At 41.2% G+C, this 21,148-nt stretch overlaps 1 protein-coding gene across 7 annotated transcripts in view; it reads right to left on the bottom strand.

Moving 5' to 3' along the window:
- The window catches only part of Ccdc171 (coiled-coil domain containing 171), a 340,735-nt gene that overhangs the window by 270,923 nt on the left and 48,664 nt on the right, over window positions 1-21,148 (bottom strand). For all 7 annotated transcript variants that reach the window (XM_006537992.3, XM_006537991.3, NM_001355378.1 and 4 more), the window contains one exon: window positions 14,327-14,473. In XM_006537992.3, coding sequence (XP_006538055.1) covers window positions 14,327-14,473 — 147 coding nt within the window. The remainder of the gene's footprint in view (window positions 1-14,326; window positions 14,474-21,148) is intronic.

Below are 21,148 nucleotides of genomic sequence, written 5' to 3'. Positions count from 1 at the left end.
AGTCACTAAACTTTAAGCCTTTTTATCCTGTTTTTTTGCTTTGTTTTGTTTTGTTTTGTTTTTGAGGTAAGTAAGGTTTCACTGTATAGCCCTGTCTGCCCTTGCACTCACTGTGAACTCAGCCTACCCTTACACAACAACAGAGATCCGCCCGCCTCTACCTCCTGAGTGTTGCTATCAAAAGCATGCAACACCACAGCCAGCTAAACTTTGAGCCAATAAACAGAAGTTCTCAGGCTAGTGAGATGGCTCAGGAGGTAAAGGTGCTCGCCATCAAACATGATGCCCTGAGTGAGACCCCTTTGGAAGGAGAGAACTTATCCCAAAACGTTGTCCTCTGACCTCCATACATGTGCTACAGTGCATGCACACATGTATGCACATACAAAAATTACTTACAAATAGAAGAAGATGTAAAAGGCCTCCTAATTATTTTTACTATAAAGAGAAGCTCCCAAGAGTCAACATACTCACGTATATTAAAGACAGAAGCACCATAACCATTTAGCCAGAGTCATATACTGAGGGGTCACGACTAAGAAAATCTTTGAGTTCTTTATTATCCTTGTTCAAGTTAATTATCTTAGACAGTATTATTTACTCTGAACATTAATGTGGACTCTTGTATATATGTATATACATATATGTGCATATATATGTGTGTGTGCATATTTGTGTGTGAGGGTATGTATATGGAGGCAGGCATGCATGTATATGCAAGTACACATGTGAACACATATAGAGGCCAGAGGATAATCTTTGGTGCCACTCCTTGGGAGCCATCCACCTTGTTTGCTGAAACAGAGTCTCTCACTGGGACCTATGGCTTGCCAATCCTGTTAAGCTGCTTGGCCATGAAGTCCCAAGAATCCTCCTGTTTCTGTCTGTGGTTTATAACAAGTGTGCATGAAGACAGTCACATCTGGCTTTCTATGTGGGTTCTGGGGCTGAAACTCAGTTTCTCATGCTTGCACAACAAGTATTTCAGTGGCTGAGTTATCTCTCTCTCTAGCACTTAAAGGTATGTGCAACACAGGTGTGTGCATGTGTGTGTTTTCATGGGAGGTACATACACATGTGCAAAGGTACACATGCATGCATATAGACACGTGGAGGCCAAAGGTCAAATCTGACCATTGCTCCTCAGGGGTGTGTGTGTGTGTGTGTGTGTGTGTGTGTGTGTGTGTGTATGCCTTTGGTTTTTTTCAAGACAGGGTGTCTCTATGTAGCACTGGCTGTCCTGGAATTACCTCTGTAGACCAGACTGGTATGAAGCTCACAGATCCGTCTACCTCTGTCTCCCAAGTGCTGGGATTAGAGATGTGCAGCACCACTGCCTGGTTTCTGTCCCTCTTTTTTAAGACAGGGTCTCTTATTGGCCTGGTACCCAACAAATAGGCTAGGCTGACTGGACAGCTGTAGAGGGCATGAGGCCCCTGTGATCACAAATAAGCACTTGAAAGGCCAGGAATATTAAACATGCAGGGTTAAGTCCTTGACCCTGACGCTGACGCTGACCCTGACAGTGGGGTGTAGACCTGTTTTCTGCTGGGAAAACAGGGCGCAGATATAGTTGATAGCCTGGAGACATGCCCAGGCCATACCTAAATCCCCCAGACTATTATGTTTAACACAAACACACACACACACACACACACACACAACTTCCTCACTAGACCTTTATCTAAAGCATTGTTTTTTTTAGTCAGTAGAATCCATCCTTAGGGGAGATGGCACATGTGTTTCATAGCTGGGTGAGTTCTATAACGACCAAACCACACCAGATCCTCCCTAGGCTCTTAAGCTACAGAACCCATTCTTATGGAAGAGGTCATGTGTAGTTGGCAAAAGAATTTCAATAAAGTCATGCCTTGAGCTCTACTGTGATATCATCACCTGGAAACTTTTATCCAAAGTTGTACTAAATATGTCTAAAATAAACTGCCCAGTGTCAGACTCTGGAAGTCGGAATCAACACCAGCTAAGCCTTGCTGGACGGGATTTCCTTTTGCCTCATGCAGATTGTTATTTTGCTGGCCCTGGTGTTTGCAGAGACCCCACACAGACAGTGAGCCAAGAGCTTTACCTGCCTCTGCCTCCCTCATGCTAAGATTAAAAGTGCATGCCTCCATGCCCAGCTTTTTTCCATGGGTCCAGGGGATCAAACTCAGGTCCTCTATGTCCCCAACTGATATGGGCTGCAAGCACTTACATTGCTGTATCTCTCTGACAAGATGGTTCAGCAGGTAAGGATGCTTGCCTCCAAGCCTGATAACCTAAATTTAAATCCATATAGTAGAACTAACTCTTAAAAGTCCTCTGATCGCCACATGTGCCCCCCCACACACACATGCACAAACACACATGTATGCATGTACATACTCACACATAAACATACACACAGACCAACATAAATGTAACTCAATAAAACACTTAATAAGACACCAATTTTCTTACTCAGCAAGGACTGAGTAACAAAGCAGATTTACTCACCTTATAAAACACTTCAGTGAACAAAAGTTCCACTGCAATTAGATATTGGTAACAAGAAAACAGAAAACAAAAATGGGAATACTATGGATAAAATTTGCAGATCAAAACTTCTACTTAGTGTGGTACTACTAATTTTTTATGAATGTTAACTTTTCTTTTTTATTTATTTTTATTAGATATTTTCTTTATATACATTTCAAGTGCTATCCCAAAAGTTCCCTATACCCTCCCCCCACCCTGCTCCCCTACCTACCCACTCCCACTTCTTGGCCTTGTTATTCCCCTGTACTGGGGCATATAAAGTTTGCAATATCAAAAGGCTTCTCTTCCCAGTGATGGCTGACTAGGCCATCTTCTGCTACATATGCAGCTAGAGATACAAGCTCTGGGGGTACTGGTTACTTCATATTGTTGTTCCACCTATAGGGTTGCAGACCCCTCCAGCTCCTTGGGTGCTCTCTCTCTGACTTCTCCATTGGGGGCCCTGTGTTCCATCCAATAGATGACTGTGAGCATCCACTTCTGTATTTGCCAGGCACTGGCACAGCCTCATACGAGACAGCTATAACAGGGTCCCTTCAGCAAAATCTTTCTGGCATATGCAATAGTGTCTGGGTTTGGTGGCTGATTATGGATAGATCCCCAGGTGGGGTAGTCTCTGGATAGTCCATCCTTTCGTCTTAGCTCCAAACTTTGTCTCTGTAACTCCTTTCATGGGTATTTTGTTCCCTATTCTAAGGAGGAATGAAGTATCCACCAATTGGTCTTCCCTCTTCTTGGTTTTCTTGTGTTTTGCAAATTGTATCTTGGGTGTTCTATGTTTCTGGGCTAACATCCACTTATCAGTGAGTGCATATCTAATGACTTCTTTTGTGATTGGGTTACCTCACTAAGGATGATATCCTCCAGATACATCCATTTGTCCAAGAATTTCATAAATCCATTGTTTTTAATAGCTGAGTAGTACTCCATTGTGTAAATGTACCACATTTTCTGTATCCATTCTTCTGTTGAGGGACATCTGGGTTCTTTCCAGCTTCTGGCTATTATAAATAAGGCTGCTATGAACATAGTGGAGCATGTGTTCTTATTACCAGTTGGAACTTCTTCTGGGTATATGCCCAGGAGAGGTATTGCTGGATCTTCTAGTAGTATTATGTCCAATTTTCTGAGGAACCTCCAGACTGACTTCCAGAGTGGCTGTACCAGCTTTCAATCCTACCAGCAGTGGAGGAGTGTTCCTCTTTCTCCACATCCTCGCCAGCATCTGCTGTCACCTGAATTTTTGATCTTAGCCATTCTGACTGGTGTGAGATAGAATCTCAGGGTTGTTTTGATTTGCATTTCCCTGATGATTAAGGATGTTGAACTTTTTTTTTTCAGGTGCTTCTCAGCCATTCGGTATTCTTCAGTTGAGAATTTTTTGTTTAGCTCTGAACCCCATTTTTAATGGGGTTATTTGAATTTCTGGAGTCCAGCTTCTAGAGCTCTTTGTATATATTGGATATTAGTCCCCTATCAGATTTAGGATTGGTAAAAATCCTTTCCCAATCTGTTGGTGGCCTTTTTGTCTTATTGACAGTGTCTTTTGCCTTACAGAAGCTTTGCAATTTTATGAGGGCCCATTTGTCAATTATTGATCTTGCAGAGCAAGCCATTGCTGTTCTGTTTAGGAATTTTTCCCCTGTGCCCATATCTTTGAGGCTTTTCCCTACTTTCTCCTCTATTAATTTCAGTGTCTCTGATCTTATGTGGAGGTCTTTGATCCACTTAGACTTGAGCTTTGTACAAGGAGATAAGAATGGATCAATTTGCATTCTTCTACATGATAACTGCCAGTTGTGCCAGCACCATTAGTTGAAAATGCTGTCTTTTTTCCACTGGATGGTTTTAGCTAGCTCCCTTGTCAAAGATCAAGTGATCATAGCTGTGTGGATTCACTTCTGGGTCTTCAATTCTATTCCACTGATCTACCTGTCTGTCATTGTACCAGTACCATGCAGTTTTTAATCACAATTGCTCTGTAGTACAGCTTAATGTCAAGCATGGTGATTCCACCAGAGGTTCTTTTATTGTTGAGAATAGTTTTTGCTATCCTAGGTTTTTTATTTTTCCAGATGAATTTGCAAATTGCCCTTTCTATCTCAGTGAAGAATTGAGTGGGAATTTTGATGGGGATTGCATTGAATCTGTAGATTGCTTTTGGCAAGATAGCCATTTTTACAATGTTGATCCTGCCAATCCATGAGCATGGGAGATCTTTCCATCTTCTGAGGTCTTCTTTAATTTCTTTCTTCAGAGACTTGAAGTTCTTATCATACAGATCTTTCACTTCCTTAGTTAGGTCACGACAAGATATTTTATATATTTGTAACTATTGTGAATGGTGTTATCTCCCTAATTTCTTTCTCAGCCTGTTTATTCTTTGTGTAGAGAAAGGCCATTGACTTGTTTGAGTTAATTTTATATCCAGCTACTTCACTGAAGCTGTTTATCAGGCTTAGGAGTTCTCTGGTGGAATTTTTAGGGTCACTTATATATGCTATCATATCATCTGAAAATAGTGATATTTTGACTTCTTCCTTTCCAATTTGTATCCCCTTGATCTCCTTTTGTTGTCGAATTGCTCTGGCTAGGACTTCAAGTGCTATATTGAATAGGTAGGGAGAAAGTGGGCATCCTTGTCTAGTCCCTGATTTTAGTGGGATTGCTTCCAGCTTCTCTCCATTTACTTTGATTTTGGCTACTGGTTTTCTGTATATTGATTTTATTATGTTTAGGTATGGGCCTTGAACTCCTGATCTTTCCAAAACTTATCATGAAGGGGTGTTGGATTTTGTCAAATGCTTTCTCAGCATCTAATGAGATGATCATGTGGTTTTTGTTCTTGAGTTTGTTTATATAGTGGATTACGTTGATGGATTTCTGTATATTAAACCATCCCTGCATCCCTGGGATGAAGCCTACTTGGTCATGATAGATGATTGTTTTGATGTGTTCTAGGATTCGGTGTGGTACTACTAATTTAACTTCTTTTTAAACTGCCTTTACATTTGCTGCCAAGCCTAAGGAACTAACTTTGATCTCAGGACCCTAAAGTAGAGGGAGAGAATAAACTACTGTCACTGTCCTCTGCTCCACAGGTACACCATGGCACACACGTGTGAGGACACCCACGACATATAAGTAAATAGTGAACAGATAAATAAGTGTCATTGGAATATTTAATTGCCTTTACCTTTTCTTCAGCGAATACAGTATTTTACAAAATTTTAATGCATTTCGAACTTCAGAATCCATTAGGAACATGACCTATTGAGTTTAAGTGTATACTTACAAATATGACCACACATCAAGTCCTTTGTCATTTGCTTCTTTATACCTGGCAATCAGCACGTGTGTGCTGATGACAGATGCAGGAAGGCTTAACGAGATGAGATGGACTTACAAGGCCACCCTCCTGGTCAGGAGGACAATCGAAGAACACTCTCCCTTCCCCCTCCCCTCCAGAGGGGCAGGCGTTTAGTTCCTAAGGCTGCTCCCTGTGCTGTGCTCCTACAGGACTTGACTGACAGAAGCAATTCAGCATTCATTTGCAGGCAGCCGCCATCCCCTGCAATCTTCAAGCGCCCCTTCCGTCCTCTCAGAATTGGGTTTGCATCTTCTCTTGTCTCTTTTTTATTGAGTTAAGATTTATTTCCCACGATAATAAACTCTCCTTATTACAACGAGGTTTACAAAAGCCACAGATATTCCTTTTTCCAGTTCATTTTTCCCTTGGTTCAACAGTATCTAGCACCACATTTGTAAAACTGAACAGGGAGTTTGTCTTTTTAATCTAAGAAACCATTGATCCATACTACAATGACAAAGTCAAACAATGGTATAGCATTTTACAAATATATTCTGCTATGTATATGAATGTGAACATAAATACTTTTTTGTCCCGGCACATAAGAAACCTCCTCATACAACATAACTATTAGAAAATGGTCACAAAAAATTAATTAATTTAACTTAAAATATTCACCAAAATTTAAACCATTCACTAGGCTAAATATCCATTATATTAGATGCTTTAACTGGGTATTATCAATATTAAAAATGTTTTTGTTAAATTAAAATATTAGAAAACTTCTTCAACATTAGATATTTTGCTGTAATTATATTAAAATACCACTTACAGTTATCTAAGAAGCTAGAATTCTTAGTAATGGTCTACAAAATTGAACATAAATGTAGCAAACTATGTTCTCTAGAAATTTAATTTCTTGTTCATTATGCCACCATTGAGGCACACAGCTAATATATTCATTTCAAAATAAAACAAAACTTAAAGGTATCAAAATGTAAAAAATAACAGATAAGCAGATGACACCTGATCCACTTTTCATAAATAGAATAAAAATAACAATTCGGGGGGAGGGGGCAAGAGAGATGGGCCCATAGGTAAAGATGCTTGCCACCAGGCCACGTGATCGGAGACCAATCCCCGGAACCCACATGGTGGGAGGGAAGAGCGGTCTCCTGTACTTGCTTTCTGAACCTCATATGCATGCTGTGGCGAGTTCAGTTACACACAAACACACAGCACGGAAATGAACAAACGGAAAAAAGAAACAAGCTGTTCCCAGATGACCACCCTGCCCTGCGAGGCTGGGGGAGCTTCAAGAGAACCCCTTGAACTGGGTCTGGGGAAGCCCTATTCTTCCTGACTGCTCCCCCTGCCGTGGTGAACTGTACCCCAAGCCCTAACCCAAATAAATAGCCCTCCCTAGAGTTACTTCAGTTATGTATTTTATTATAGGAAAAAAAACCTATACCACATAACTAAGAATAATCACATATCGGTCTAAAATTAGCTGGCTTCTCTTCTAGAAGACCTGGGTTCAATTCCTAGTATCTTTGTGGCAGCTCACAATAGTCTGTGACTTCAGTCCCTGGGAATCTAAGGCCCTCTTGTGGCCTCTGCAGGTACTAGGCACATATATGGTACATAAATATACATGAGAGCAAATACCCAGGCATACATATATGAAATACATATATACCTACATAAAATTAATTTACATTTTCAATAATTAAAAAAATAAAATTGCCTGAAATAATTTTAGACCCTTAGCATAAGTCAATAGATACCAGAGCAGTTAAATACTTTACAGAGAAAAAAAAAATCAATATGGAACTACCCATAGACATGTCTTAAAGTTTAGATATTAAACTCTTTCTCCAGTAAGTCAAAACTGACTTGCTTAAAATTAGTAACACACGCCTTGAATCCCAGCACTTGGGAGGCAGAGGCAGGTGAATGTCTGAGTTCGAGGCCAGCCTGGTCTACATAGTGAATTCCAGGACAGCCAGGGCTACACAGAGAAACCCTGTCTGAAAAGAAAAAAAAAAAACTAGCAATGAGGTTAGTAAGAACTTAGTAGGTAAAGGCTCTTGATGCCATGAAAGAATAATGCCCAAGAACACACACGGTAGAAAGAAAGAACAATCTTACGAGTTGCCATCTGACTTCTATACATGCCGCACGGCACACGCACGTACAAACACCAATAAAGGTAGGTCTGTGGCCCCCGCAGAGGACTCAGAACCCATGTGTGGCTCACAAACATCAGTAGCTCCAATTCCAGGGGAGCTAAGACCCACTTTTGACCTCCAAGCGTATCAGGCATGCAGGTGGTACACATGGTCATACACATAAAAATAGATAATTTTAGGTATTAAATTAATTGATTAAATTATCACCACAAAGATGCCCGATACTGTCTAATGCTGCGTCACAGCTATACAGTAAAGGCATCCAAGTGACTGTATTTCAACTTCCAAAGCACTGAGTACTATACCTGGCTCTTGTTTGTTTGTTTGTTTGTTTGCTTTGTTTTATTTTGTTTCTCTGTGTAGCCTTGCCTATCCTGAAACTCTATTATCAGCCTTTTCAACAAGCTATATAAAACCACATAGTGTTTTAAAATTATAAAAATATCCAATTCCTGGGCTGGAGAGATGGCTCAGCGGTTAAGAGCACCGACTGTTCTTCAGAAGGTCCTGAGTTCAAATCCCAGCAACCACACGGTGGCTCACAACCATCCTGAATGAGATCTGACTTCCTCTTCTGGCGTGTCTGAAGACAGCTACGATGTACTTACATAAAATAAATATATAAATCTTTTTAAAAATTGGGGGATAATTTTTAAAAAATACATCATTATATAGCCTTTATTAGCCAGAAAAGATATTCAACACAAGTAAAACAATAATATTAAAGTATTACTTAGAATAGAACCCGATTCTTTTTTACTGAAAGTAGCATCTTCTCTTATACTATACTGATTTTTTTAAATACACACTTTAACCATATAAAAATTACTCCTTTTGGTAAGCATGTAACTGTATCTTTGCAAAGTTCATGCTTTACATTACCACAGAGAATTTGTAGATATTCCACACCCAGTTTCTCCATTATACACACATTACAGTTTCTCCATTATACACATCTTTTATTAGTATGGTACAAATAACTCACTCTAAAACTGGCAAATGGGACTAGACATATTTCTCAAAAAAAAAAAAAGATACAGAAATGACCAGTAAGTACATGGCAGGATATTTGACCTCACAGTAAATGAAACTAACTGTGGTATTTATCATCTTAAAGACTGGTGAAAACATGAGGAAATCCATCACATACACAGCAGAAAGTTACCATGATGTCTTAGTTAGGGTTTCATTGCTGTGAAGAGACACCATGACCAAGGCAACTCTTATGAAGGAAAACATTTAGTTGGGGCAGTCTTACAGGTTCAGAGGTTCAGTCCATTATAGTCATAGCAGGAAGCATGGCAGCATTCAGGCAGACATGGTGCTGGAGAAGGAGCTGAGAGTTCTACATTTTGATCCTCAGGGAGCCAGAAGGAAACTGTTCTGCTTGCAGCCACTAGGAGTAGCTTAAGCACTGAGATCTCAAAGCCCACCCCCACAGTGACACACTTCCTTCCAAGGCTACATCTACTTCAGCAAGGCCACACATTCTAATAGTGCCACTTCCCATGGGCCAAGCATATTCAAACCACTACACACATGTTCTGGTGTTATTAGCTAGAATTCTTAAGATGAAGAGGTCCAAAAGAATGCATGTATATCATAAAAGCAATGTTTTGGATTGGTTTAAACATAAGAGCTGGGATGTAATGGCCATCTACACACTGGGGAGGCAGAAGACAACAACCTCAACACCCCGACCCAGTGTTGAAAGGCAAGCAGCTCCCTAGGGGATCACTTTTTTTTTTTTGAGCCCCTGTTTAAAGGCCAAAGAAAATGGAGTATGAGGTAAGTAGGCCACAGAAGTGACAGACACAGAACTCAGACGTTTCAGGTGCTGTCGTTCCAGGACAGCTAGGGCTATACAGAAAAACCCTGTCTTGAAATAAACAAATAAATAAATAAATAAAAATAACGATTTATTTTTTAAAAAAAATAACAGGAAGTAACAATCAAATCAATGTTCTCAATTCCCCAATAAAAAGACATAGACTAACAGACTGAATACATAAACAGGACCCAGCATTTTGCTACATACAGGATCTTTACCAATCCTACATCCAAGAGAGGGCTAATATCCAATATATACAAAGAACTCAAGAAGGTGGACTCCAGAGAACCAGATAACACTATCAAAAAAAAAAAAATGGGGAAGAGAGCTAAACAGAGAATTCTTAACTGAGGAAACTCGAATGGCTGAGAAGCACCTAAAGAAATGTTCAACATCCTTAGTCATCAGGGAAATGCAAATCAAAACGATCCTGAGATTACACCTCACACCAGTCAGAATGGCTAAGATCAAAAACTCAGGTGACAGCAGATGCTGGCAAGGATGTGGAGAAAGAAGAACACTCCTCCATTGCTGGTGGGATTGCAAGCTGGTACAACCACTCTGGAAAGTAGTCTGGCAGTTCCACAGAAAGTTGGACATTGTACTCTCTGAGGACCCAGCTATGCCACTCCTAGGCATAAACCCAGAAGATGCTCCAAAGTATAACAAGGATACATGTTCCATTATGTTCATAGCGGCCATGTTTATAATAGCTAGGAGCTGGAAACAACCCAGATGTCCCTCAACAGAGGAACGGATACAAAAAATGTGGTGCATTTACACGATGGAATACTACTCAGCTATTAAAAATAATGACTTCACAAAATTCACAGGCAAATGAATGGATCTAGAAAATATCATCCTGTGAGGTAACTCAGTAACAAAAGAACACACATGGTACGTACTCACTGATTAGTGGGTATTAGGCAAAGATCGTGAAATATCCACGATACAACTCATGGACCACATGAAGCTCAAGAGGAAGGAAGACCAAAGAGTGGATGCTTCAGTCCTACTAAGAAGGGAGAACAATATAATCAAGGGAAGTACAGGGTGGGAGGGGTTTAGGAGGAAGAGAGGATGGGAAGGTGGAAAGAGAGGCAGAATCAGGTATGGGAGGAAGGAGATGTACAAAGGGTCAAGAATTTGAACAGAGGTGTGTAGCGATGGGGAACTGGGGGTAGCAACCAGAAAGTCCCAGATGCCAAGAAAGCAAGAGCCTCCCAGGACCCCTTGGGGGATGACACTAGCTGAAATACCCAACAAAGGCGATGAAGAACCTATCAAGACCATATCCAGAGGTTAGGCATGGCTCCCCAGTTGAGGGATGGGGCCATCTCCAAAATTTTAACCCAGAACAGCTCCTGTCTAAAGGAAATACAGGGACAAAGAGTGGAGCAGAAACTGAAGGAAAGGCCATCCAGAGACTGCCACACCTAGGGATCCATTCCACATGCAGACACCAAACCCACACATTATTGCTGATGCCAAGAAGTGCTTGCTGACAGGAGCCTGATACAGTTGTCTCCTGAGAGGCTCTGCCAGATCCTAACAGATACAGATGTGGATGCTCACAGCCAACCATCAGCCTGAACATAGGGACCCCAATAGAGGAATTAGGAGAAAGACTGAAAGAGCTGAAGGGGCCTTATTTGGTATCAATGGGAGGGGAGGCCCTTGGTCTTGTGAAGGCTTGATGCCCCAGTGTAGAGAAATGCGAGTGCAGTGAGGTGGGAGTGGGTGGGTGGGTGGAGGAGCACCCTCATAGAAGCAGGGTAATGGGGGATGGAATAGGGAGTTTGCAGAGGGGAAACTGGGAAAGGGGATAAAATTTGAAATGGAAACAAATAAAATATTCAATTAAGAAATGTTTTTTTTTTAAAAAGTCATTGTATTGCCAAAAAAAAAAAGAGAAGGAGACGACAACGATTGGCCTTGCTACAGAAGGTATGGGCCTTGTTGGAGGAGTTTGTCATATGCTGTCTGTGGATCAAGATATAGAACTTTCAGCTCCTTCTCCAGCACCGTGTCTGCCTGCAAGCTGCCATGTTCCTCTCCATGATAATTAACTGAACCTCTGAAACTGTTGGCCAGCCCCAATTAAATGCTTTCCTTTATACAAAGTGTGGTCATGGTGTCTCTTCACAGCACACACGAGAACTGATAACACAGCCTCATAAAACTTAGATACAAATGTTTATTACAACATTGTTACTATTAGCAAAAATGTGAAAATAACACAAATATCCATCAACTAACATATACAACAAGCTATGTGTGAAGAAATAGCATTCAGTCATAAGAAGAAACAGAATAAAGATATAAATTATAACAGGTCTAAACACTGCACACATTATGCTAGGTGAAAAAGTCAATCACAAAGACCAAATATTGCAACTGCATGTACATGAACTATCTAGAGGAAGAAGAGAAAGAGGATTAGTAGTTGCTTATACCCTGAGGATTGAGAAATAGAACAGTGATGTCTAATGAGGATCAAGTTTCTCCCTGAGGTAGTGAAAACACTGCCCAGTTGACTGTGATGATTGTACAGTGCTGTGACTACTGTCATCCAGTAACTTGTACACTTCAAATGGGTACAGTTACCATATGCAAATTAAATCTCAAAACTTTTAATCAACAATATGAAAAGTTGGAGCTCTATGCATCCACCCCTACCGCAAACAACTGTCCCTTCCTAACTGTCACACACACACACACACACACACACACACACACACGAGAGTCATCCTCTGGAGAAGAAACCTAAGTCAGAGGTGAGACAAAGAACTAAACAGAAAAGGAAAGAAATGCACAGGCCTAAGTCAAAGGCGAGTATGCAGAGTGAAACACCAATTCCTCTTGCAGTTTATAACCATACTAGAAATCAACAAATGGCTCTTGGGAGAAATTATAGAAATGCAAAGGCCTATGGACTGCAGTATTTTAAAAACCTCCAAATAAAACTTGTGTTGCATCTCTATATCCTTACAGTAAAATTCCCAAAAACCCAGGCACTTCTACTCAAGGGGCTGCCTGATCTCTCCACCCAGATATTTAACAGGCAAGTCAGACTTAACCGCTCCCATTCAATAAACGGAAACACCAGTCATCTATTTGTTCAAGTCAAAATCTTTAACATTGATGGCAGAGTCTGTTGCACATACTTGTAGTCTTGAAACACAGGAGAATGCAATAAGAGGATTGTCATGAGTTCAAGACCAGTGGGCTTCATGGTAAGTTCTAAGACAGCCTAGTTTAGAGTATAAAATCCTGTATCTATAGATAGATAGATAGATAGATAGATAGATAGATAGATAGATAGATAGATAGACGGACTGACAGGCAGGCAGGCAGGCAGGCAGGCAGGCAGAAGGAGAGAGGGAGAGAGGAAAACCAGGTATGCGAGACAGCTCAGCAGGTGCTTGCTACCAAGTCTGATGACCTGATTTTGAACCCTCAAACAAAACAATTCTTGCAAGTTGTTCTTTGCCCAATACACACATGCTATGGAAATCATGTCACATGTGTAAACACATACTCACATACAAGCATTATTCATTATAAACTATTGGTGGTTAACATTAAAAAAATCTTTGACATTATTTTTTCCTCCCATAACCCAGTAAGTAAACAAATCCCATTTGAATCTCTTAAACCACAGCCAAATCTACAGCTACCTTAGCCTAAAATGGAAATGCAGACAAAGCTTAGTAAAAAGCGCTTGCCTAGCACATGCAAGACTCTGTATAATCCTCTACAATGTAAAAATAAAAGAGGTCACTAAAGCATCCTAATCATCTAAGAGCTGTACACACCAAACTTCCTCCAGGGTTGCCTCCTGAGCCTCAAAATGTAAAGAAGCTCTAAACTTTCCAAATATTCCATGAGAAACACTAGTCGACAATGAGCAAGTCTGGGCCAACAGGATGGCTCAACAGGTCAGCATACTGGATGCCGAGCCTGACAGTCTGATCCCCCAGAGCACAATGGATGGAAAGAGAAAACTAACTCCCTCCAAGTTGACCTCTGATTCACACACGCACACACACACCACAAACAAGTAAGTAAATAAATGTAAATTTTTAATGTATATTTTAAAGGGAAATGAAAAATACTTTATTGGGATATAAAATTCTCAAAGAAGCCAAATATACAATTGAAGTAGTCCCCATTTTTCCTGACTTACAGTGTCCTTTAGTCTGAAGTCATTGCACGAATAACACATAGCTTTATTTAAAAAATTGGTAAGCCAGGGCTAGAGAGATAGCTCAGTGGTTAAGAGCACTGACTGCTCTTCCGAAGGTCCTGAGTTCAAATCCCAGAAACCACATGGTGGCTCACAACCATCCGTTATGAGATCTGTTGCCCTCTTCTGGTGTGTCTGAAGACAGCTACAGTGTACTTACATATAACAATAAATAAATCTTTTTTTAAAAAAAAATTGGTAAGCCATACCTCAAACTCTTTCCTCAGGCGTTCCTCCCTTTGAGTGCTAAACTCAAGCTCGCTCGTCTGTCGCCGTAGAAGGTCAGAGCAGTCCATGTGCTCTGCTTCTAGCTGTTCCACTTTTTTCTGCATACTCTGCACGGCACTATCTTGCTCCTAGAAAATAATTCACTTTGATTCAGTAGTTTGCAAGCTATTAATAACTAAGAGTTACTATACAGAAGGCACAGATTAAAATCTGGGCTTCAGTTATAACAGTGGGTTATCCTGTGGAGGTAGGAGACAGTTACATCTTTTTCACAGTGTCTCAGGATGTACATGTAACTTTTGTAATTAGTAAGTGTGATTAATAAACACTGTAACTAACATTATGTATGGGACATTAGAATATTACACTAGCTCAAATGACCTCTGTGGGTATGTGCAGCAGTGTTGTAGTTCACCTGTCACATACACTTTCTCTTGTCATTAATATGTGTGAGTCTTTAGTCCCTTTGTGTGATAAGAGCTGATTAGCTTGAACACTTACTAGACCTTTGAGAGACATTACTGTGAGCACATAGTACTTAACTATTGCCTAGTGCTCTTCACGTCAGAACCACTAGATGGCTGTGTTTCATTTCCTCTTCAATTTCCAAAAGGTTTTCAAAGAAAATAGCTGAAGCTTCTCTATTTAAATAGCTTTATGTCTTTTTCCAATTAAACTCAAAAATCATGTCTGGATTGGAATCTAAAACAAAATTCATAGATAGATAGATAGATAGATAGATAGATAGATAGATAGATAGATAATTTTCCACAATAATTAATCTAAAATTATCTATGATCATCATTCCCACATCCCTCTCTCCCATCTTTCCCCACCAACATACATGGACACACACAAAAGGCTGTGGTGGGAGGGGTGGGGCTTCCAAGAGTCTCTGACCACTGAAAACAGAATCTGGGTACACAGATTTCAATCATAATTCTCCACCAAAAACTGTCTTGTTTGTTTGTTTGATTGATGGTTACTGAGCAATTCTAGGTTTCCTTTTTGGATTTTCTTTTATTCTCCTTAATAAGAGCATTTAAAAAGTAACTCAGAGGGACATTTTATTAGAGTTTGAGGAAACGACATAGCAGGCAAGCTATAAATCTCAGCAGCCTCTGGGAAAACAAAGAAGAAGAAGAAGAAGAGAAAAAGAAGCCGCCGCCATTCCTTTTGAGTTAGGGCCCAAGAAAGCCAGTTTGTCCAGCAGTGATGACTGATAGGCAGCTGCATGCCGGAAGGGAAAAGAGGGACTTCACAGATCCAGTGACAAATGTCAGAAGTCAGAGGAAGCCTGCTCAGGCTTTGTCCATTATCCTAAAGAGACGGAAGACCGACTTATGCTTTTTTCAGTTAGAACTCAAGCTACTCCTCCCATCTCCTCAGCATGTCCTCAAGTGAATTAGCTTTCCTGCGGGTGCTCTCCCAGTCAGGTGATCGATGGGGCCACCGATATTTTGTCTTTCTTTTTGTCTTTTCTTTTAATTAGGTATTTTCCTCATTTACATTTCCAGTGCTACCCCAAAAGTCCCCCATACCCTCCCCCCCACTCCCCTACCCACCCACTCCCCCTTTTTGGCCCTGGCGTTCCCCTGTACTGGGGCATATAAAGTTTGCGTGTCCAATGGTCCTCTCTTCCCAGTGATGGCCGACTAGGCCATCTTTTGATACATATGCAGCTAGAGTCAAGAGCTCCGGGATACTGGTTAGTTCATATTGTTGTTCCATCTATAGGATTGCAGATTCCTTTAGCTCCTTGGGTACTTTCTCTGGCTCCTCCATTGGGAGCCCTGTGATCCATCCATTAGCTGACTGTGAGCATCCACTTCTGTGTTTGCTAGGCCCCTGCATAGTCTCACAAGACACAGCTATATCAGGGTCCTTTCAGCAAAACCTTGTTAGTGTATGCAGTGGTGTCAGCGTTTGGAGGCTGATTATGGGATGGATCCCCGGATATGGCAGCCTCTAGATGGACCATCCTTTCGTTACACCTCCAAACTTTGTCTCTGTAACTCCTTCCATGGGTGTTTTGTTCTCAATTCTAAGAAGGGACAAAGTGTCCACACTTTGGTCTTCGTTCTTCTTGAGTTTCATGTGTTTTGCAAATTGTATCTTATATCTTGGGTATCCTAAGTTTCTGGGCTAATATCCACTTATCAGTGAGTACATATTGTGTGAGTTCCTTTGTGATTGGGTTACCTCACTCAGGATGATGCCCTCCAGGTCCATCCATTTGCCTAGGAATTTCATAAATTCATTCTTTTTAATAGCCGAGTAGTACTCCATTGTGTAAATGTACCACATTTTCTGTGTCCATTCCTCTGTTGAGGGGCATCTGGTTGAGCCATTTCTCCAGCCCCCCCCCCCCATATTTTGTCTTAAGGAAGGAGAAAACGATATCTAATGTTCCGATCTTTGGAGCAGATCAGAACGGCATGTGCTGACCTAGGGCCAGACGGTGGTCGGTGCTTTTGACCACGAGAAAGCATTTTCCCTTACCAGGCCCCAACAACGCCCTCTATCTCCACCTTCTTGTGTGTTGTTTTCAATTCTGGAAAAAGCACAGCTGAGCTTCCCCTTTCTAGGGTTTTCAGGGAAATGGGAGGTAACCACATGGAACAGGGCCATCATCAATGGCCTCCAAAGCTACTCCCTGTAACACCACTTTCCATACAAATATATACCCACTTCCAAGAACTCCTGGCCACTCAAAAAAAAAAAAAAATCACAGAAATCCATGTTCATAATTTGCTATCAAAACTGAGAAGCCTTCATCTGTGATAAGTTTTAAGAACATGAGCACTGTGCAAGTGTAAGGCTCCATCATTACCTCCATCAGTCTCTCTCCTTCAAGCAGTCACTGCAAATATTAACCCAAGGTCACCTTTAGGGCCCTTTTTATTAACATACACTTATTTTGCCAAATGATGGGTTTACCGAAATTTCATCTGACCATATCCAGCCTCCACTGGCTTCTCTTGTCCTCCATTCCCTTCCCACTGGTCCCCTCTCCCACCCCCAGATAAGACCCCTTCAGACTTCCATACAATATCCATGGCTCTTTCTTAACTTTTAACCGTTATTTTTATTGCATGGGTGTGGGCGTTGTGCCTACATGTACACCTGTGCCACGTGTGAATGCAGTGGCTGTGGAGGCCGGAAGAGGGTATTGGATCCCTCAAACCTGTGTTTAGCCTCTGATATTTTATCTTTTATTTTATCTGATCTCATCCTGAGTGCTGAGATTACAGGTATACACCACCATGCTCCCTTCTGCGTGATGGTTACAAGTGGATAGGGCAAACTCAGGCGTTGTGTATGCACCAAGTCAACTGTAGCCCTGGCTCAAAGTTGAGATGTGGGAGAGGAAAAGGGCAGAAATATTGGAAATGAAAAACCTCATTGAATAGTAAAAATAATACCTTAAGCTTGTGTTGGTTTACTCGGTCATTATTCATCTCTTACTTTTTTTCACAATCTCAATTACTTCGATAAACTCTTCTCCAGTAGTATTCTCATCCATACTGCTTTCTTATCACAACCATCTGCTTCTTGAATCCTCTTTGAAGTCACTGGGGGTTTGTGTTGCTGCTGCTGTTGTTGTTGTTGTTGTTTGTTTTGTTCTCTGGGGTTTTTTGTTTAGTTTCGTTTTGTTTGTGATTTTTCAAGACAGGGTTTCCCTATGTAGCTCTTGGAGTCCTGGCATTCACTCTGACTTTGAACTCAAAGATCCACCTTCCTCTTGCCTCCAGATCCTTTAGAGTGCCTAGGATTAAAGGCAGGCACCACCATGCCCTGCCCACAGCTGATGTTTTTTCCAAGCAGGATTTTGAATTCATTCTTTAGTACTTCAACAATTTCATTATGTGGGTTTTTGTTTTGTTTTGTTTTGAAGTTAGGCACTTCAGAGGGGTCATATGACTTGAGGGGGGATGCTTGGGGGATATGTGTGTCTGTGTGTGTCTGCCTCTGTGTGTGTGTGCCCCCATTCCTAAGGTGGAAAGAGAGGCAGACAGGAGGATCATCATCAGCTCATGAGCAAGGTAAGCTGGAGAACACAGTGCAGCAGATACAGGAGGGATCCCAATCAAGGCAGAAGGAAAGAACTGACTCCCGACATTATCATCTCACTCTGCACATGTGTTATGCCATAAACAGAAGTGTTCATAAGAATGCCTCTTGGAGGCTCGGGTGCTTGACTGCCTGCTCTCCAGTTGGTAGGACTATTTAAGTAGGTTAGGGCATGTGGCCTCACTGGAGGAAGTATGTCACTGAGGCTGCAAAAGCCCTCTGACCTCTGCTTGCAGTTCAAGACATGAGCCCTCAGATGTTCCTGATGCCATGTCTGCATGCTGCCACATTCCCCAGCCATGGTGATAAACTCTTATCTCAACGGAACCATAGCTCAAAATAAACTCTTCCTTCTGTAAGTTAGTTGCCTTGGTCACGGTGTTTTGTCACAACAGAAGCCAAATTGAGACAGCAGTGAGTCCCAGGAGTGCAGTAGTACTAAAAGAACCTGGCCATGTGAGGGGTTTTGGAAGAATGTGACAGACTTTGGGACTTGGAATAAAAAGGAGCTGAGAGCTGTAAGAACGGCTTAATGGGATGTCTACTAGGGTCCTAAAAGACAGTTCTGGGAGCAATGCAGACCATGGAGCTGAGCTCAGACACTTTCACTAGCAATTGGGCCATAGATCATTCCTGTGATTGGGGGGTGGGGGGTGGGGGCAGGGGAGAAGTAACCACTGTCTGACTTTGTCCTAAGAACTTGCCTGTTGTTTCATTTTCAAATTAATAGTCAGATTTCTTTGCTGGAAATTTCAAGACATCCTAATATTGACTCTGTCCCATGGTTACGAGTAATCACTCTTCTTTACAATGAAAAGGGCAAAAAAGTGGGGCAAAAAGAACTACAACATGTAACTTGGAAAGGAAAAAAACACTAGCAAGCTTAATGTTATAGCTAAGCCTTGTGCTAAAAGAGAGAATTCAATTGTTGAGCAGATTGTTGCCATTGCAGGGGTTGTGAGGAATAGAATCTACACTGGAACAAATAGAAGTATGTCCATGGGAAAGATCCCACCCAGATAAGTTTCCAATTTGTGAAAGAAAAATGCAAAGAAGTTTTCTGATACTAGAAACAAGCAATAAAAGCTGCTGCAAAACTGATTCAATGGGGGGGGGGTGCAGATCAATCCCAAGCTAACAGCTTATCCTGACAGTGTGAGCCACATGGAGCTGGCTTTACAGTCATGGAGGAACAGGAGCTAAGGGGACCTGGAATCTTCCTCCATGGTTCCAGAACGCCACTGAGATCTAGTAAAATGTGGCATTGAGGTCCCAGAGCAGGCAGGAAGCCCTGAAAGGCCATTGTGTGAAGCCATGAATATGAATCTTGAATTTCACTGGAGACCTCAAAGACCTTAGAGGTACAGACTATGAGATATCTGAAGGAGAGCTGCATACAGAGAGAGAACCAGCCAAAGAGAAAAACTAGGTTATAGGCAGCAATGATGGAAAGGCAGAGCCGTCTAATAAACCATATGACATCAGACATGGACCTATAGGATTTAGAGTTCCACTTTTCTTTTGTCCTCATTCCTTCTTTTTGGGGTAGTCATATATATTCTGTACCACTGTAGCTTGGAAGTATGTAGCTTTCTCTTTTATTGTATTTTACAGAGGATTACAGTTTTTAAATTACCTGGAGTCTCAGAAGAGACTGGAATTTGGATTTAGGACTGTTGAGACTGTAAACGACTCTGGAAACTGTCATGGTTGGACTAAACCTATTTTTTCATTATGATATGGCAAGGATACAATGAGGCCAGGGATCAGAATGTGGTGGTTTGAATAAGATGTTCCCCACATTCTCAACATCTGAATACTTGGCCCCAGCTGATGACACTGTTTAAGTATGTTTAGGAGGTGTGGCCTTGATGGAGGAAGGATGCACTTGGGGTGGGCTTTGAGGTTTCAAAAGTTATATTTATTATTTACTCTTCTTTGCCATGACAAAACACCATGACCAGGGCAACTTATAAGCAAAAGCATTTATTTGGGCTTACATTTTCAGAGGGCTAGAGTCCATGATGACCAAGCAAAGGCATGGTACAGGAACAGCTGAGCGCTCACATCCAGATCCTCAAGTAGGTAGTAGAGAAGGCACTGGAAATGGTGCAAGTCTTTTGAAATCTCAAAACTTAGTGACACACAGTGTCCCACAAGGCCACACTTCCTAATCCTTCTCAAACAGTTCCAATTGGGGACCAAGTATTCAAACATACCTACCTATGAGGGCCATTCTCCTTCACTACAGCATACCATGTGCTGTTTCCAATGTGTTCTCTTTGTTTCCTGTTGTAGCTAAAGATGTGAGCTCTCATCTGTTCCTGCTGCCACTCTTCTGAGCCATGATGTCCACAGACTCTTATACCTCTAGATCCATAAGCTCACAATAAATTCATAGTTGCCTTGGTTACAGTGTTTTATCACAGCAATAGAAACTTTACTTACAAGGGAGACAAATCATGTTCCAACCATAAAACATAACCAGAAAGAAAACTTCAATTAGGCATGAGATCTATAAAGGCTTAGTAGTTGTTAATGGATAAAAAGAATTTACTTTACAACTTACTATGAAACCAGAAGACATACTCCACCAAAGTATAAAAAAAAGAAAAGAAAAGAAAAAGAAAAAAAAAAAGAAGAGAAAAAAGACACAGATAAAATTTAAATAGAAATGACACATAGGAGAGATTCCCGGGAGAATGGAAAAGGAAGAACTTTTTGTCTAT

This window comes from Mus musculus, chromosome 4, assembly GCF_000001635.26.
Source record: "Mus musculus strain C57BL/6J chromosome 4, GRCm38.p6 C57BL/6J".
NCBI classification, from domain to species: domain Eukaryota; kingdom Metazoa; phylum Chordata; class Mammalia; order Rodentia; family Muridae; genus Mus; species Mus musculus.
This window is presented reverse-complemented; position numbering and strand designations above follow the sequence as displayed.